Source organism: Rhopilema esculentum, chromosome 15 (assembly GCF_057945365.1).
Source record: "Rhopilema esculentum isolate cy_ngs chromosome 15, ASM5794536v1, whole genome shotgun sequence".
NCBI classification, from domain to species: Eukaryota; Metazoa; Cnidaria; class Scyphozoa; order Rhizostomeae; family Rhizostomatidae; genus Rhopilema; species Rhopilema esculentum.
Window position 1 is genome coordinate 691,394 of NC_142829.1, and position 16,166 is coordinate 707,559.

General features: G+C 37.1%; 1 protein-coding gene across 2 annotated transcripts in view; it reads right to left on the reverse strand.

Moving 5' to 3' along the window:
• Positions 1-16,166, reverse strand: part of LOC135685726 (uncharacterized) — a 62,113-nt gene that overhangs the window by 22,741 nt on the left and 23,206 nt on the right. For both annotated transcript variants that reach the window (XM_065201772.2, XM_065201773.2), the window contains exons 6-15: positions 14,297-14,403; positions 13,385-13,465; positions 12,659-12,774; positions 11,466-11,554; positions 7,470-7,625; positions 4,940-5,121; positions 4,417-4,561; positions 3,843-4,024; positions 3,538-3,682; positions 2,660-2,832 (exon numbers count right to left, since the gene is read on the reverse strand). In XM_065201772.2, the coding sequence (XP_065057844.2) occupies positions 2,660-2,832; positions 3,538-3,682; positions 3,843-4,024; positions 4,417-4,561; positions 4,940-5,121; positions 7,470-7,625; positions 11,466-11,554; positions 12,659-12,774; positions 13,385-13,465; positions 14,297-14,403 (1,376 nt within the window). The remainder of the gene's footprint in view (positions 1-2,659; positions 2,833-3,537; positions 3,683-3,842; positions 4,025-4,416; positions 4,562-4,939; positions 5,122-7,469; positions 7,626-11,465; positions 11,555-12,658; positions 12,775-13,384; positions 13,466-14,296; positions 14,404-16,166) is intronic.

The following is a 16,166-nucleotide window of genomic DNA, read 5'->3' on the forward strand; positions in this document are numbered from 1 at the left end:
CTTTACCTTAAGAGACGCGTATGAACCTTTCGATGAAAACAGCAAAAGAAGCCAATTCACCAACCTTTGGTAGTTGCTTACAGAAATTGGCATCAAAAGGCATTCGGTTGTAGACAAGAAAAAAATTACCGAATGTGGCCCACAATTGAATGTGGTTCATGTGGAATTCTACTACGAATGGCAACGAATTTAACATAATAATCAGGATTATCTTTTTCTATAGAACTGATAAAGGCCACACTTGAAATCTACAAAGTAGAGGTATTTCCAAGTCGATGAAGCGTAGTGGATCAGCGAAGAAGAGACACGTCCAGTATCTTACTTACGAAGTACTTCATATACAGGTTCAACTATAAACCCTTCCATCGATGACAAATTATAAATATATCACGATAAAAACTCATTACTTACTTCTTATTGATTCCATTTTTCTTCCTTGCGCAAACTGGCTTGGTAAGATGTTCAGGATACGGCCTTTAGTGTGGGCATATCACAAAACATTCTGTTTACATCCTAGTGTAAAGGCCCACATTTTCTGTTGATGCAGAGCAAACACGCAATTGTCTTGAAACATTTGAAATATGACAAAGAAAATGTATTTGTAAAGTAAAAGCATTTAAGCAACGCGTAAAAATGGCTGGCTGGCTGGTTCACTTACAGACTGGCTGGCGCAAAGGGTTGGTTCAGCAAAAGATTATATCTAAATAATACCTGCAGAAGAGAACAAAAGGTTATGCTTCAGAATAAAATGGAACGAGCAATAGATAACGAGAACAAAGAAATGTCGGTGACTGTTGTCAAATCCTTCGTATGATTTTGTGCCACGTTACTAGAAGATTTTTCTAATTCATTTTTGCCTAAGGGGTTGCATTTTTTTAATCACATAAAAACATAAATAGTTTCAGAAAAATAGAGAATTATTTCAGATCAGTCTATGTTCAGATCAGACTGATTACAGAGGTACCTGTAAAAGTTATCAAATTTTAGAAAACATTGAAAATGGAGAGGAATCTCTGATTAAACATGGAAAAAAAACAAAAGGCTCAAAGAACAATGCTAAAGCTAAAAGTGAATTACTGTGTGGAGTTTCGTATCACCATGAAAACCAACTGAACTCATTTGTTGATTTTTCACTTCAAATATTATGGAAATTTCCTTGATCAAAGATGGAATTCCTTGAACAAGCAACGATGAAGCAGAGCTATTTTTCATTGCAAACAACTCCTTATCTTGTTTGTTGAAAACATAGATAACTCTGGTGCAAAGAGGATAATGACCACTGCCACCTTTTCTCACTACATTAATCTAGAGGCAAACATAAAAATCCGCCGTAAAAAATAGCTTTCTATCTCAGCCAACTGACAAACCATAAGCTGACCATGGTCATGATATAAGAAGATTGGCTTCTTTTTTAGCTTTGACGTGACACATAGTCCTAAGGGTTCACTTGAATAAGGGGCACGAAAAGACAAGACATTCAATGACATTCCGGCCTAAGCCATCTTACACCTCTTCCTTCTGACATTTTCAATGAAGTCTCTGGGAAGTAGCCCAAGAAACATAAGACATTGAATGAAAAATCGTTGGTTAATTGTTGCTAGAAAATATGAAATCCTGAAGTGTGCGATACGTAGCATTGTTTGTTTCTTTCAAGATTTTTTACGGCTTACACTTTTACTATGATAGTAATATGGCAGCTGCAACCTCTATTCGGCATTATCTTTATGTTTTGCGATACACTAGCTACAATCTCTTAAAAATCGATTATATCTTAATATCAAACATAAAGGTTTTAAAGTCTTACTGTCGTGATAAATTGCCTGACAGCCTCGTTTTGATCATTTGTTACAAGAAACCTTCCTGGGCGGTCACACACTAGAAGCGCTTTTTTGTTTGATCCAATCACTGACAGAGTAAAAAACCCATTCAAGAAAAAAAAACAATTTTGATAGAAGGGAAACTGTTTTGCGTAGCCTGGAACATGCCTGAACACATTGCAACTGATTGATTTGACCAATTAAGCAGAAGTAAGCCCGAACGAATATTTAGGCCCAACAAGTATGTCATAAAACTTACCTGCCAGAATCAGACACAACTTTTCTACTGGTGTTGTGAATAACATTAACAAGTTATTCTATGCCTTGTATTCTGTCAGTTTCTGGCATTCCTTCGACAGACTTTAGACATTCGCTTTATCTTCGGGCGGTCTATCATGATCATTGGCTTGTTGGATAGCTTTGTCAGAAATGTCTTCGAAAATATCAAGCAAACGTTGTAAATATTCTCCATTTCTGGTTTGATGGCATCGCGCTCGACAATTAAAATATTGCTCTTTCGTTTCCTTTGAACAAGCAACGTAAGTCTTCTAATATTTAGGCCGACCAGCCATTACAGTAGAATCAAACTGTTCTGAGATCAAAGAACACCGCGCAATTCGAATACCGCGCTCTAGCGCTTGATTCTTACGGGCGTTATATAGCGACAGTAAGACTTTAATTAACTAAAAAAGGTTTTACCTGAAAATTAAAGAATAACTTTAAAATAAAACATTCGTGGCAAATTTTGATTTAGAAGTTTTGACATGGAAACATTGATATACATAGAAAATACCTCGCAAGTTGGGAGTAGAAATTTAACTGTTTGATTGCCGATCCCTTACCTTTGAATTTGTTGATTGAGTGAGTCTATCTGGTTATCGCAATCCTCAACAAGATATGAAACTCTTTGTCGAAAATCGTCTTTTTCTGAGAAGAAACTGTCGTCTAATTTTTCTGAAATGTCAGAAACTATTTGCGCATCGGGCTTCATTGTGCTGATAACTGAAAGGTGATCCTGGGAGAATGAGGTGAAAAGATACAAGTAAAGAATCAAAGGTACTGGGTATCTCATAAAATGTCTCACAAGAGAAAATATAAAAGGCTACTTCCTTCTGTTGAATTAACAGGCAGCTCAAAGACATTAAACAAACCTAACAAAACTACAGTAGAATGAGCTTAGAAAAGTGCACACATGCAGAACACAGAAAAGTTAGAAAGAAATACAGGAAAGGAAAGGAAATCATAAGTACAAATGAAATAATTTGGTTAAAGTGGACAGATATAATGAGAAATATAGTTCTTCAGAATTTAACTAAAAACATCAATATGAAGTACCTCCATCCTACAGAAAGTTCCCCAAAAAAGGAGATCCTACTTTTTCAAGAGACAGACTGTTTTTGGTCTTATTTGAAGATGCATATGAGAACTGTAGGGTTAGAGACTCTTACATAAGTTTTTTTTTTAAAATATGTCTTTTGAAAGGGTATTTTTCGATTATGCAAGGTAACAGGGATGTCTCGTTACAAAAGATAGTTCAGGGGACAGTTAAAGGAAATAGTTATGGTTTGTCTAGCCAAAAAGGGTGCTAAGAACAAGCTGCTTGATCCTTGGCAACATCCTGAAACAGCCTGGAAATGCCTAAATTCCTGGGATCTTCTCTAGGCAGATATTTTGTAAAGAAAGCTGCAAAGCGAACCAGCAAACTGCGCCATAACAGTACCTGATATTCACGCGCCTTCTCCTGTAATCCACTCTCCATTGCATTATTATTGGCATCAGCTGCTAAAAGATCTTCTCCTCGCTGCAATGCCCTTTTTATTTCTTCAACGGGCAACGCGAGCAGTTCATATAGGTTATCAGTTATCCTGCAAAAAGGACTACAGAGTTAGATTATCATTTATCATCAATGTAACAAAAAACAGCGTTAAAAAAGGCAATTCATTAATACATATACTCTGGAATAAGGGACGCTAAGATTTTGCTGTGAAGATAAAAATGGTTTGTGATTCGTGAATTTGTACGTACCTGTTTTTCACTGCTGCAACGTTCTCTCCCAAGTCAACAAAGGCCTCAATCATCCCTTGAATATTTGTCGTCACTACTTCTGCGTCTTCTTCCGATAATAGATCAAGCGAATCGCCAGCCATTTCTCCCGTTCTAATCGATTCGATTCTCGATTCAAGAAGACGTAGTTCATCAACGTAATCCTGAAAAGACAAAGAAACCTTACTTTGACTAAAATGAATCTATTGACTAGGAGAAATGGCTCCAACAAGTGACCGGTCTTCGACAAATACCCTGCAACCACCGCCTTGCTTACTACCGGAACATGTAAACCAAAGATTCAGAGCAGTCATTTTCTTGCTTCCATTATGTTCTGCAGCTCTGACTTAGTCAGCAGTACACATTTTTAAATACCTGATTCAATGTAGCAGTAGGTTGAAAGGAGCACTTCCTGCAGCAGATGATATTTTTGTTTTTAGGGTTGACTTGTTAAGGGGAATCATACAGATTATTCCATGAATTCTTTGGAAATAAGAAAACAACCTCGTTGTATCCTTTCTTCGCATGTTAAGATGAATCAGACGGCAGATTTTACCTGAAAATTCATATATTGATCGAACGCTGGCTCCAGTTGCGAGGGATATGTCGAATATGCCCTAAGCCTCTCTTTGTTCTTCACAAGCTCGTCGTCAACTTTTTTGATTGGGTCTTCAATGTAGTCAAGAAGCATTTCGCGAAGTCTGAAGAAAAAAAGCAAAAAAAATAAGCCTATGTTTTGAATAACATAGATGAATGACTAAATGAAAATTTCAAATGACATTCGCGATAAAAGCATGACATTTAGAGGGGAAAATGCATAAAACGTAAAATAAGGCGCATTGTAAAAAATCATTAAAATTCAATCTCTACACTAGATTATAACAGTTTATTTTACCATTCCGGATACCTTAATTGGGTGCTATTTAAAAGCAATTGCCATTTTAAACCACGAAGAAAGTAACGGAGGATTGTTAAGAAAATGTTCAGCTTAAAGAAACTATTGTTAACGTTAAGCACTGGATGTCACTTTTTGCTCTTACAAAAACCAATGAATCCACCATCGAAATTCTAAGACACACCCTTCCTGTCGCGTTGATGTTTGGTCGAAAATCTTTTGCCAAAGTACTTTTAAGGAATTTAATTCTTCTTGTAGAGGTTCAATTTCTTCTTCCGCAATAAAATCGCGTGAAATCAGCGATTCTATTTGATTCACAAGCTCGCCAACCTTCAACTGATGCGGCTGAAGCTCCTCAACGAAGCCCTGAAATTTCAAATGTACATTAAGGTGAATTTCCATGTTTTGTATGAATCAAATCAAGACTCTTGTTATGTATAGAAACAAATAGGTTACAGTCCTTCATATGTATATCTGCACTGACGTTCTTTCGAGGTAAACGAGTGCAAAAACACAGGGGCGTCACTTGAGGGGGTTATGGGAGGGAGGGGGATAGTTCACGAAACCTCCCCCCCCCAACCATGAAAGTACGGCCTTTTCGCAGAGAAAAAAATGATTTTTGCAATGTTTTCTACCAACGGATCTGTTTTGTAATTTTTCTTATGTAACTGTAACAAGAAAGTAGGTTATGCTTGTCATTTGTTTACCCAAAAAGTAAAATGATACAGACTACCAGTGACACGAAGTAGAAATTGCCAGCGTGATCTTGGGCTGGATGGAATAGATTTCTGATTTCCTTAATTGTTACACCCATTTCTATGGTTACACCGTTGGTTGATATTTGTGTCTTATTTAAAAACCATATACTAGAAAGACAAGCACCGCTGTAAACGGGGTTTTTTGGGTCAAAATTGGATGGAATAGTTTTGCATATTTGGGTCTAAATTTGCTTTGACCATAACCAGAAGCGTGAATTTAAGAAAGGAGCCAACTATATACGGTTTTTAAATCTATTTTCTGTGGATGAGAAAGGGTTCTATTGTATAAATTCCTGTAGGTTTTGAAGCTTGTGTTTGCCAGATGAAGATTATGTCATCGATAAATCTTTTCCAAAGTATTTGACTACGCCCCATCGGGGCATTGCTCAAGATATGTTGTTCTATTGTTGTCGTGAATATGTTAGGATAATTTGGGGCAAAGGTTTTCCCATCGCAGTGCCTTAAGGGAAGTTAATAAAATTTACCATTACAATCTTCTTTATAAGAGACAGTAAATTGAAGTTCAGGCTGGTTGTTCTTAATTTTTTCGAAAATCTGAGGCTGAATTGTTCTTAATTTGTTCTTAAATTTATAGGGTATAAGTAGTGCGATTGCTAGCTTTTCATTCTAGGGAGGTGTCCAGGCCTCATTTGCCAACCAATTGCGTGAGAAAACCTTCATTTGCCGCCATGTTTGAATATTCACCGAAAAAGCATCCCAAGATGGCAAAAAACTCCTCGTTTTTGAGACATTTTTCATTTTTCAAAGTTACATTTACGGTAGCTCAGCCTCTGCTTATTCTTAATTTGTTCTCAATTTTTGACTAATTTTGAAGCTCGTGTTTTATAAAAAAAATTTTATATAAAGAGAGTGTAAAGGTAATATAATTGTGTTTGAGAATAAAAATCACCTGTTGTATTTTATATGCAGCAGGGTAGTTTCCCCGTAATGATTTTTGATGTCATAGAGGGAAGCTTTGATACCTTCACCCTGTGAAATGCTAGTGTGTATATCGAAAGTGCGTTGTAAAAATGAGCTCATGCTCTTTGAATCCAGGATTGGGGGCTGCCTCACTCATTAAAAAACTTTCTCTTGCTCGTCTCCCCAAGGTTAAGCAAACATTTCGGTGAACGTGGGGATACATTGAGCAAGGACCTTAGCGGTATTTTAGTGTTATTGGAACTGAGGGCCAGTTCCCAATATTTCCAACTTTTGCCAGGGCAAATATGCAGCCACCCCCCCCCCCAACATATGAAGTGACGCCCCTGCCAAAACAGCAATCCCAAAAATGTTGCCACGCCAACTTTTATTCGAGATAGACACAGGTTGACAGGAAATTTAGGCCTAGTTTTTATAGACCACCGCAGCAGAAGGTTGATTTACTTTCAATCGAGTTCAAAATTTCATTCGAGGTTTGGGGCTAATTTTAAAACGTATTTTTGGTTGTTTCAAATGTAGCAACTCAATTACCTTCAGTGGCGTCGCTTGACCTTGCAGACTAGGGGTGGAGGGTCATAAATAGAAAAATTTGCCGACGAAGATATAGATTGAGAAGAATTGAGAAGAATTTAGGTGCTTTTTCACCTACTGATAGATGATTTTACCGAACAAATAAGGACTTTGAAGTTTGGAAATCTACGAACAAGAAAGAGCTGCCAATGCTTTTGAATCGGAATATAGATCTTCTTAAAACAAAATAACAAGAAAAAAATGCTTCAGGTTTATCAGGTTAAAAAAACAAATTTCAAACTCAGAAAGCATTCATAAAAATTATCAGATCAAAGGCCTAGCAAAAATTTTGTTCCTAAGAAAACCAATAGAAACAACGAAGGATGGCCTCATTCAAATCTTAAAAGGGTTTATGCTTGTTACAGCACTCGAGGCAAGTCTCTGGATGGTATTAAGATAGAGGATGACGTATCCAGTCTCCTTTTGAGACCGTTGCTGCTAACTTACCATTAATTTTTGGTACTGGTCCAGAAGTTCAGTATCTTTGAGATCCGAGAGAAGTGTCGCGTTTGCAAAAAATTCTTCGCAACCGCTTAAAAACTCCATTTCCAATCCAATATAGGACTTCAGTTCCTGAATTTCTTCCAGTGTCACTGTTTCATCCTTGGAATGAAAGATAAAGTTATCAACAACATTAGCAGTTGGCTAAGTCTTTTTTGAAGGTGTGTAGTAAATACCAAGGACCACGTAAGCAAGGGGGGGCTACGGGGGCTTTAGCCTCCCAATAATTTTCAAAATGTACTTAAAGCCAAACAAAAATCGCCCTGCTCTTGGTTTTTAGCATGTTTAGCCCCCTCTAAAAAACGTTTAATGGGGGGGGGGGGAGTTGATGGTGGGGTGATGACGTGCCACAAAGAGTTATTTACTCCAATTGCAGTGGGGACATTTGAAATACTTTAATAACCAAATTGGGATGTCATATATTCATAGTCTAACTTTGATCTTGGAATGGCTGAGTGGAAATGTTAACACGCCGAGCAGAGAAATTGTCGAGAAAAGCGCAGTCTAGCAAGAAACAAGCAGGCCGTGCCGAAGAACGCTTAGAGGGCCCTTAGGCCCTACCGAGGAGTTGAAGGATCCGGTAGAGCAATCCAACTAGCAAATGCTTAATTCCATTTCAGAAATCCTCAACAGCAAATTGGCTATTTTAGCTACTAAAGAAGATGTCAGTGATTTAAAAAATATTATCAATCAACAGAGATTGAAGATTTTTTGAAATGCTGGAGGCCAAGTGTTTTGATAGAGAAGTACGATCAACGTATCGATGGTTTAGAGAAAAGAGCGTCTGAAAAATAGCGATATTGACGCAATAAATGAAAGAATAGAGAAACTTGAGTTGAGAACCGATGTCAATATAGCAGTATCACAGAAGGTTTATCGTTCGTTTTGCAACTTGGCGTCAACGCACGCAAGTATGTAAAGCAGGAAAAGTCGCCAAAGATTTAAAATACGCCTTGATTTGACACGGAAACGGATCAAGTTGCTCAAGAAAGCTAATAGCTTGTTAGAAAAATTGATGGATGCTTTGCCTTTGCTGACATTGACTGCAGGCTATGTTTAAAGTTAAGCGATAAGTATTGCTACTTCTCTACTGAGCCAGAATTAAGCATATCTAGATTCCTAGGTTAAGGGGAATCCCCATCAAAACGAATCTCAGTGATCGCTTCACGCGGTACGTTATAGCTGTGGTGGCTCAATCAAGGCTCAATAATATTCCACGTTCCACAAGGCTCAATCTTGGGATCTTTACTGTTCCTTATATATATATCAATGATTTGACTGAAGGCCTGGAATGTACTGTTGAATTATTTGCTGATGATACTTCTCTTTTTACCAATGTAAACAATCCTAAACTAGCAGCTGATGACATGAACCATGACCTTGATCGTATGCGATTATAAGCAAATAAGTTGAGAATGTCCTTCAACCCTGATCCTACAAAGCTGTGGAGATAATTTTCTCAACAAAGAGAGACAAAATTGAACATCCTGCGATATTTTCTAATAATACCCAAGTAATGAAAGTGGATGAGCATAAGAATCTTGGGCTTACACTCGACCCAAGACTTTCTTTCATTAGTCACATCAATGCAGCTATTGCCATATCGAGAAAAGCAATAGAAATGTTGAAGTTTCTTCCAAAATACCTTCTTCGGGAGACTTTACAAACTTTATGTGAGATCTCACCTAGACTATGGAGATGTGATTTACCACATTCTATGCAAGGAAACCAGTCCAAATAGCCGCGGAAATATCATTATGTAAAAACTCGAATCGGTACAATATTCTGCAGAATTAGCAGTAACAGGAACATGGAAGGTACCCCTCGTGAAAAGCTGTATCAAGAGTTACGGTGGGAATCTCTGTACTCGAGAAGATAGAATAGAAGACTTTTTATGATCTACAAGATAATCAACAATCTGATGCCAGATTATACAAGAGATCCTATTCCACTGCTGAATCAACCAAATTGTGCTTTTCGCAATCAACCCGTTGTTGGACAAATTAGGGCCAGAACTGAAAAATATATGTCAAGCTTTTTCAACAACAGCTTGCATGAATGAAGTAAACTCGATCTTGAAATCAGAGAATCGCCTTCCATTGACAACTTCAAGAATAGATTGCTGTCGATTATAAGGCCAATATCCCTAAACCTCTGTTTTTCTACTTCTATGATCTATGAGGGCTTTCTTTATAAACTCAACTTAGGTTAGGGTTGAGCAAACCAAATTTCCAAAAATTCGGTCATTATTTTAGTGACAAAATCAACCCAATTTTTTCGATCAACGATGGTTTCGAGAATACGGAGCACTTCATATTGTTGTGCCATTTATTGAAAAAAAGTTTAATCCAGGGCGAGAGCTTTTTTGAAGAGAACCTCTGTTGTAAGATTTTATGACATTATGCAAGGTACAGGCGCCAAAATAGCTTTCGCATGGGCTGCATGCAGAGCGGCCTCTGTTATGCAAATTAGATGATCTAGACGCAAAAAAAGATTTGGAGTGGGCCCACGCAGATTTGGTTGCCACGCAGATTTTAGTATCACACCGGTGTCATATGCGTTTCGGTAACCTTATGCATTCCGGTCCGGGTACACAAACGCATGACCATTTTGGTTATGCAAAAACGTACCCAAGCATTTAAACAATAGGGTACGAAAACGAATGGTGGAAATTAGCATGCAAAACGGTCCTGGTACACAAACGCATGATAATTTTGGTTATGCAAAAACGTACCCAAGCACTTAAACATTCTGGTACGAAAACAAATGGTGGAATTTAGCATGCAAAACGGTCCTGGTAAACGAACGAATGGCGCTGACTACAGACCCAAGGGTCTGTGGTTCGAGTCCCTGGCATGACCAAACTTTCGACCAGAGTGTGGAGAGTCGCCAGCTCTCTGTAATTCCAGGCGTAGGAATCACTAGGTGTGGTCACATCGAGAGGAAGGACCATGACACTACTCGATAAGCATAAGCTTCTCAGTGTCCTTAAAAACTACCTTCGGATGCTAGGTAGCAACAAATATAAATAACATTGCACTACGATGAAATCACAGGATTTGAAACACATTGCGTTTCACAATGTTACACTTTTGCATAGGGTACCAAAACGCATATTACACCAGCACTGCAATAATTTGAATTTGCAAACGTTCCAAATCCTGTCCTTTTAAAGATTCTTTGTACGGTGAAAAAATTGTCACTTGAAGTAAATAAATTCATTCTGGAATCTACAATCTTGTAAAAGAACGGAATGCTTCATATGATAATATGATCACTTTCATTAAATATCTCTTGTGCCCAACCCACTTATTTGTTATTTTCAGTTATTAAAACGTACCATCTTGTACCTGTAGTTTTCTAAATTTTTTTTCTTTCTTTTTCTTAACATTCATTATAAATACGCATAGCAATTATATTTGTTTGTGTTTGTCTGTTTGTATTTGTATGTAATGGCCATGGGGTTTTCATTTTCCTTTGCTCCCCATGGAATCGCACCTGTAGTATTGTAGAGTAATTAACAAGTATAGTATAATGTAGTTTGTATTGTAATATTTTATTTGGATAAATAAAAAGCGTTTTAGCCCCCTCAATATGTAATATGCTTTGTGGTCCTTGGTAAATACTACTGCGAATATAAATAAAACATATATTTCAAGATAAAATCTCTTGTATGGAAACAAATAACATGAATTGGAATAATTCACAAAAATGAAAGCATTTTCCAACATTTCAGAAGAATCAGAGCACACGAGACACAATCCAGTATCGGCTCATGCCGGTACGGAAATACCTAAATTTCAAATACAGACACAAAATCAAATGAAAAATTAAAGAAAGAATCGCAAGCAGCTTATATGTCAAGGAACGCGAAAGTGTGGAGAATCTCGATTTTTCAACTTCAGCAAACTGTGAACTGTGAATCGACTTAAAAGGAAATACCTTTTTGGGCTCCAGCTCTTTTAACTTCTCATACAGGGTACTGATGTAAAGAACGACAAGTCGGCTATCGATCATCTCGCGTTGAAAGTCTAGAAAGTAACATCGATGATATCAGTGATGGATTTTGCTTAAATAGAGGAAGATTTTCAATAACAGAGGCAACAAGACAGATATCCTATTCTTACAGCCAGGATAGCTGACAGGCTTAAATACAATTTTCATTGATGTTTTCCTGGAGCATCACGTGCAGGGGGAATGAGATGTTGTTCTGCCATGACGATGCCTTTTTAGACCAACTTGAAGATCTGTAACATGGAAACAGGAGATTTTTGGACCCGAACATCAGTAGTGTAGGGAAACCTGTGTGGACACGCCATTAAGGCGGACATCTCTATAAGGCGGAACCTTTGTCAGGTCTCTGCCAAATCATGTACAAAATAAAGAATAAGTATCATGTATAAAACGAAAAACTCTAAAAAGCGGATAGCGGATGCTTTTCTACGCCCCTCTCTGGAAAAATAACCTTCTTAAAGCATGTTTTTATAAGCTGTAAAGCTTTCTCTTGCCAAAGCTCTGTAAAGCTTTCTCTTGTCAAGGCTCTGTAGAGATCTGACATATTTTTCATAATCATTCTTTTGGGGTGCGTTTCTATAAATACCGATTCCCAAAAAAAAGTTGAATTTGTATAAGAAGATCCGTATTGGAAAACCAAAACATTGACATTTTGAAGCAAGGCGCAAACTGCCTGTCACTGGAGCAAACACAACAGTTAACAGTATCCCTTCCTAATTTTCGCCATTACTAGCTGTTCGTTTTCGAGAATTTTTTCTTTGTTCACAGTCAGGGCCGCCGTGAAGGGGGCAAGGGGTAGGAAAATTGACCCAGGACCTCCAAAACTTTTCGGCGACCTCTTTCACAGTTACTTGTTTAGTGTAAAGTTTATATTCATTGATCGTTTTCTCCAGTTTACTTTTTATCTTCTAAAAACTGTTTTTTAAAGAAGCTTTTTTCTTATGTATGCTAAAGAAGGCGGTTATAACAACAGGAACTTTGTTTGCCCTCCTCGACACAGAAAAAAGGAGAGTTTCTTCGAGGCGTACACCTGGCCTAGGATTTTAGGTGTTTGCCTCAAAAGAGTTTCACAATACTTTAAAAACATTTGTTTCAGAAAGAACAAGAAAACAAACAGTTACCTGACGGTTCCAATAATCTGTCGACTCCAAATGAGTTCTCGGCCAACGAAAATGCGTGTTCAAGATTGTCAACGGGTCCATTGGATAGGAGAGACTTGTAAATAAAGAGGTTCGGTCTGGAAACGAGGCAAATGTCGATTAGTTTTGAAAATAAACTATAAAAAAATAAATGACAATAACAAAACTTGCTTAATTGGCAAAAGCAATTTGGAAAAAAATCATTGACCTACGTATTTTTCATGAAAGTTTTGTTAGTAGTGAACAGAATAGTCTAGGCAGACCGTCTTCAAACAAAAGACTACGCAAAAAAAAGACTAAGGGGAAGTGTCAGATATGTTTATAGCTCTACATACAACGTAACAACATCAATATCAAAATGCGAATGTTACACTTCAAGATACAACTATAAGAAATGAATGCAGAAAATTATAGTCAAAAAGCGTTCAAAAGTGACAGAAGAAAGGGAAAGGTTTCTGCTTCTTCATGCCAAATGCACATTTATATTCCGTCTAAGCATCCAACGAATCAATTTGAAAACTTTACGTTCTACCTATCTCACAATGTCTGGATGTAACAAGGAAGAGGCTACTAAACACAAAAATGCGAAAATAAGATTATACAAATGTCTTGATTATACAAAGTGTATTTTTTCGACAAGTATGGTGCTGCTCTTTGAGCTGCTAAAAGTTATTCAGAATGAGTCAGTTAGTGAATAAATGAACTTACTTAAATCGGTGAACAAGTGCATTGAATGCCAGGCCATCCTTCCAGCTTGTTGAAAAGTTTTTGATGTCAACCCCTTCGTATCTACATCGAAATGAAAAGAAAAAATTCGCTGATGTCCACAGAAAAAATTGAGCTTACCTCTCCATTTGCTCATACCCTTTGCAAAAATTTTAATCATCCTACATTAAGCAGCTTTCTTTCTTACGATAATTGGAAAATCTTTTAATACCATCAATTTTGAATAGATGTAAGAAAAGAGAAGACTATAAGTTGGTAAGAAACAAGAAAATGAACAAAATTAGTATTTTCCATTTAGGCCGAACATTTTCATTGAATTGATGGTAAATATTTTTCTTTGTGTCTGCAATTACAATCTCGTGAACTGTTAATCATTTTGTTTATCTTCATGACAGTCTTATCTATTTTCCATAAGAATAGAATCTATCACCATCTCACATTTCAAATTCATTCAATCATTCGTTTTATTCACTCTGATCGATGAAGCCCTGTAAAGTTCTCTCATTGGATTCTCGTCGCCGTTTTGCTTTGTTCCTGAATTTTATCAATGGAATATATCCATACTTATCATTTTAACTTGTTGTGTTCTTGATGATCCATTTTAATATGTTTACTTTATATGAGCTCTTGAGAAACAAAAATAAATCTAAGGGTTCTATTGTCAGTTCTTGTTCATTCATTCACTTGCTATTTTTTATTTAAAAATGATGAGAATCAGCTTTAAAATCAGGTTTTATGGTAATATATGAGAACGTAAAATTTGCTCTCAGCAAAAATACCTCTTTTCAGCAATTAAAACGAATTCCTAACTTGGCAACATATTTAATATAACTCTTAAACTAATTGAAGACATCTTGTATTAGGCCTATTCATATGAAGAGGGTGGTTACTCACCCTTCAACAGCAGCTGCACACCACTGAAGAATGGCTTTTTCTGCGTCCTTCTCATTAACTGACGATCCTTTCTTGCTTTGAATGATGTCAGCAAGCGCGCCTTGAATCTAAAACACAAATGCGCAGTGTCAAAATGAGATCTTTGTGGTTATGGGGCAGGGCAATTTTCATCATTGTCTAGAAGGACTCAACTAACATGACCGAGAGCTTTTCCTATTACAACCACCCGTTGACCCTCCTGTCTACTATCACTTCCTTACCAGAAACTGGGACTTTGGGCTTTTGTACATCTATTTTTTCTTACATCTGTCTTTCTCTGTTTGTGCTTCGATCTTGAGTAAAAAAAATTTTAATTTCTAGCTTGGCCCCCCCTTTAAAAGATTCCCACTCTTAGACATTGGTTTCCGTTTAGTGAGCGTTTCATTTGGCCCCCTTTGCATCCTATGAATGCTTCTGTTAATTTTTTTAGAATTATTATAGATTAAAAGATAAATATTCTTCGGAATCATTTCCAATAATCTCCAAAGACATTGCTGCTACAGCTCATTCATGTAACCAGTTTCCCTGTGATCAAATAAGTGCCTATAACACCTTACTTGGCCTATAAAAATTTGATCTCACAAGCTTTAAAAGTTACACTTGGTTCCTCAGTTCCAACCGATGGCCCCCAATCGAATTAAAGTGATAAAAATATTTTTGCAATGGACGTTTAAACAATCTACTGTCAACTTAGATAATTTCAGGGTACTGCACAACAATAAAACGAACGACGAACCGGAACTACAATCAGAATTCGGTTGGAAAAAGTAATTTGAGACGAGAAGGTTGGTTGGGGAAGTTTTGGCACTGTAGAACTTGTTAAAAATTTTTGGTACAATTGGGATGGAAATTAAACCATCATTATGCAGTTGAGAAAGTGTACGGCTGCAGGCTTAGACGAAGTAGTCAAAGAATACTTGATACAAAGTGAGGAAAATCACCTCAGTGCTCACAGGTCAATTTAGAAAAGTTCGCAATGAGGACAGTTTTGGTTAATGTGTATCATAATGCTGATCTATAGATACGTAAAGGTTCTTGGGCATATGCCTCAATTCATATAGGCATTACACTTGTAAGCTACATCGGACATTGCAGGTTTTTTAAAGGTTATTCAACGATTGATCACATTTTTAACTTGGTCCTTTGGGTTGAAGCAAACCGTTTCCAACTCTACTGCATTTATACAACTTGGAAAAGAGCTTATATGTAAAGAGTGGCTAACCATGGTCTTTCTGGAAAACTACATAACTTTGTGACCAAAATTCATCAAGGGATTCCTCTTTATTGTTGTCGTAAATTGGATGCAGAGAAACCTTGTTCATCTAAGGTCCAATTGACTCGGTTTTCATTAGTTATTTAGCGATTGAAATTGGCATTCATTTGATTTAAGAGAGATTTGAGTGCGTTTGAGGACTGTCAAACATCGCTTATAAGTTGAAGATGGACAGTTGGACACGATTGATTAACATTTTAGTAAAAGTGAGGTAATGAAAGTGTAGGAAATGAGCTTGTAAATGTTGTGGAATACCGTTTTCTACTAGAATGCACTGCTCTAACTGATTGCTGATATTCATTTAAAAGTCGAATCGCTGATTGACGAACGGAACCCTAGCTTCCTTAAGAATGGTGCTCATCTCATTAGAGAAACTGTGAATTTACGTACGATTTTATATAAACATGTCCAAAATTTTAGGAGAAAAATCGTAATGAAACTTTATTAAATGCAGGTAAGCTTTAAATTTAAAGTTTGCTATTTGCATGATGTCAAAGTATTGTATTTTCACTTTTCTTTCCACTCAGAGCCCACGCCGCCGGGGGGAGGTGGGGGGGG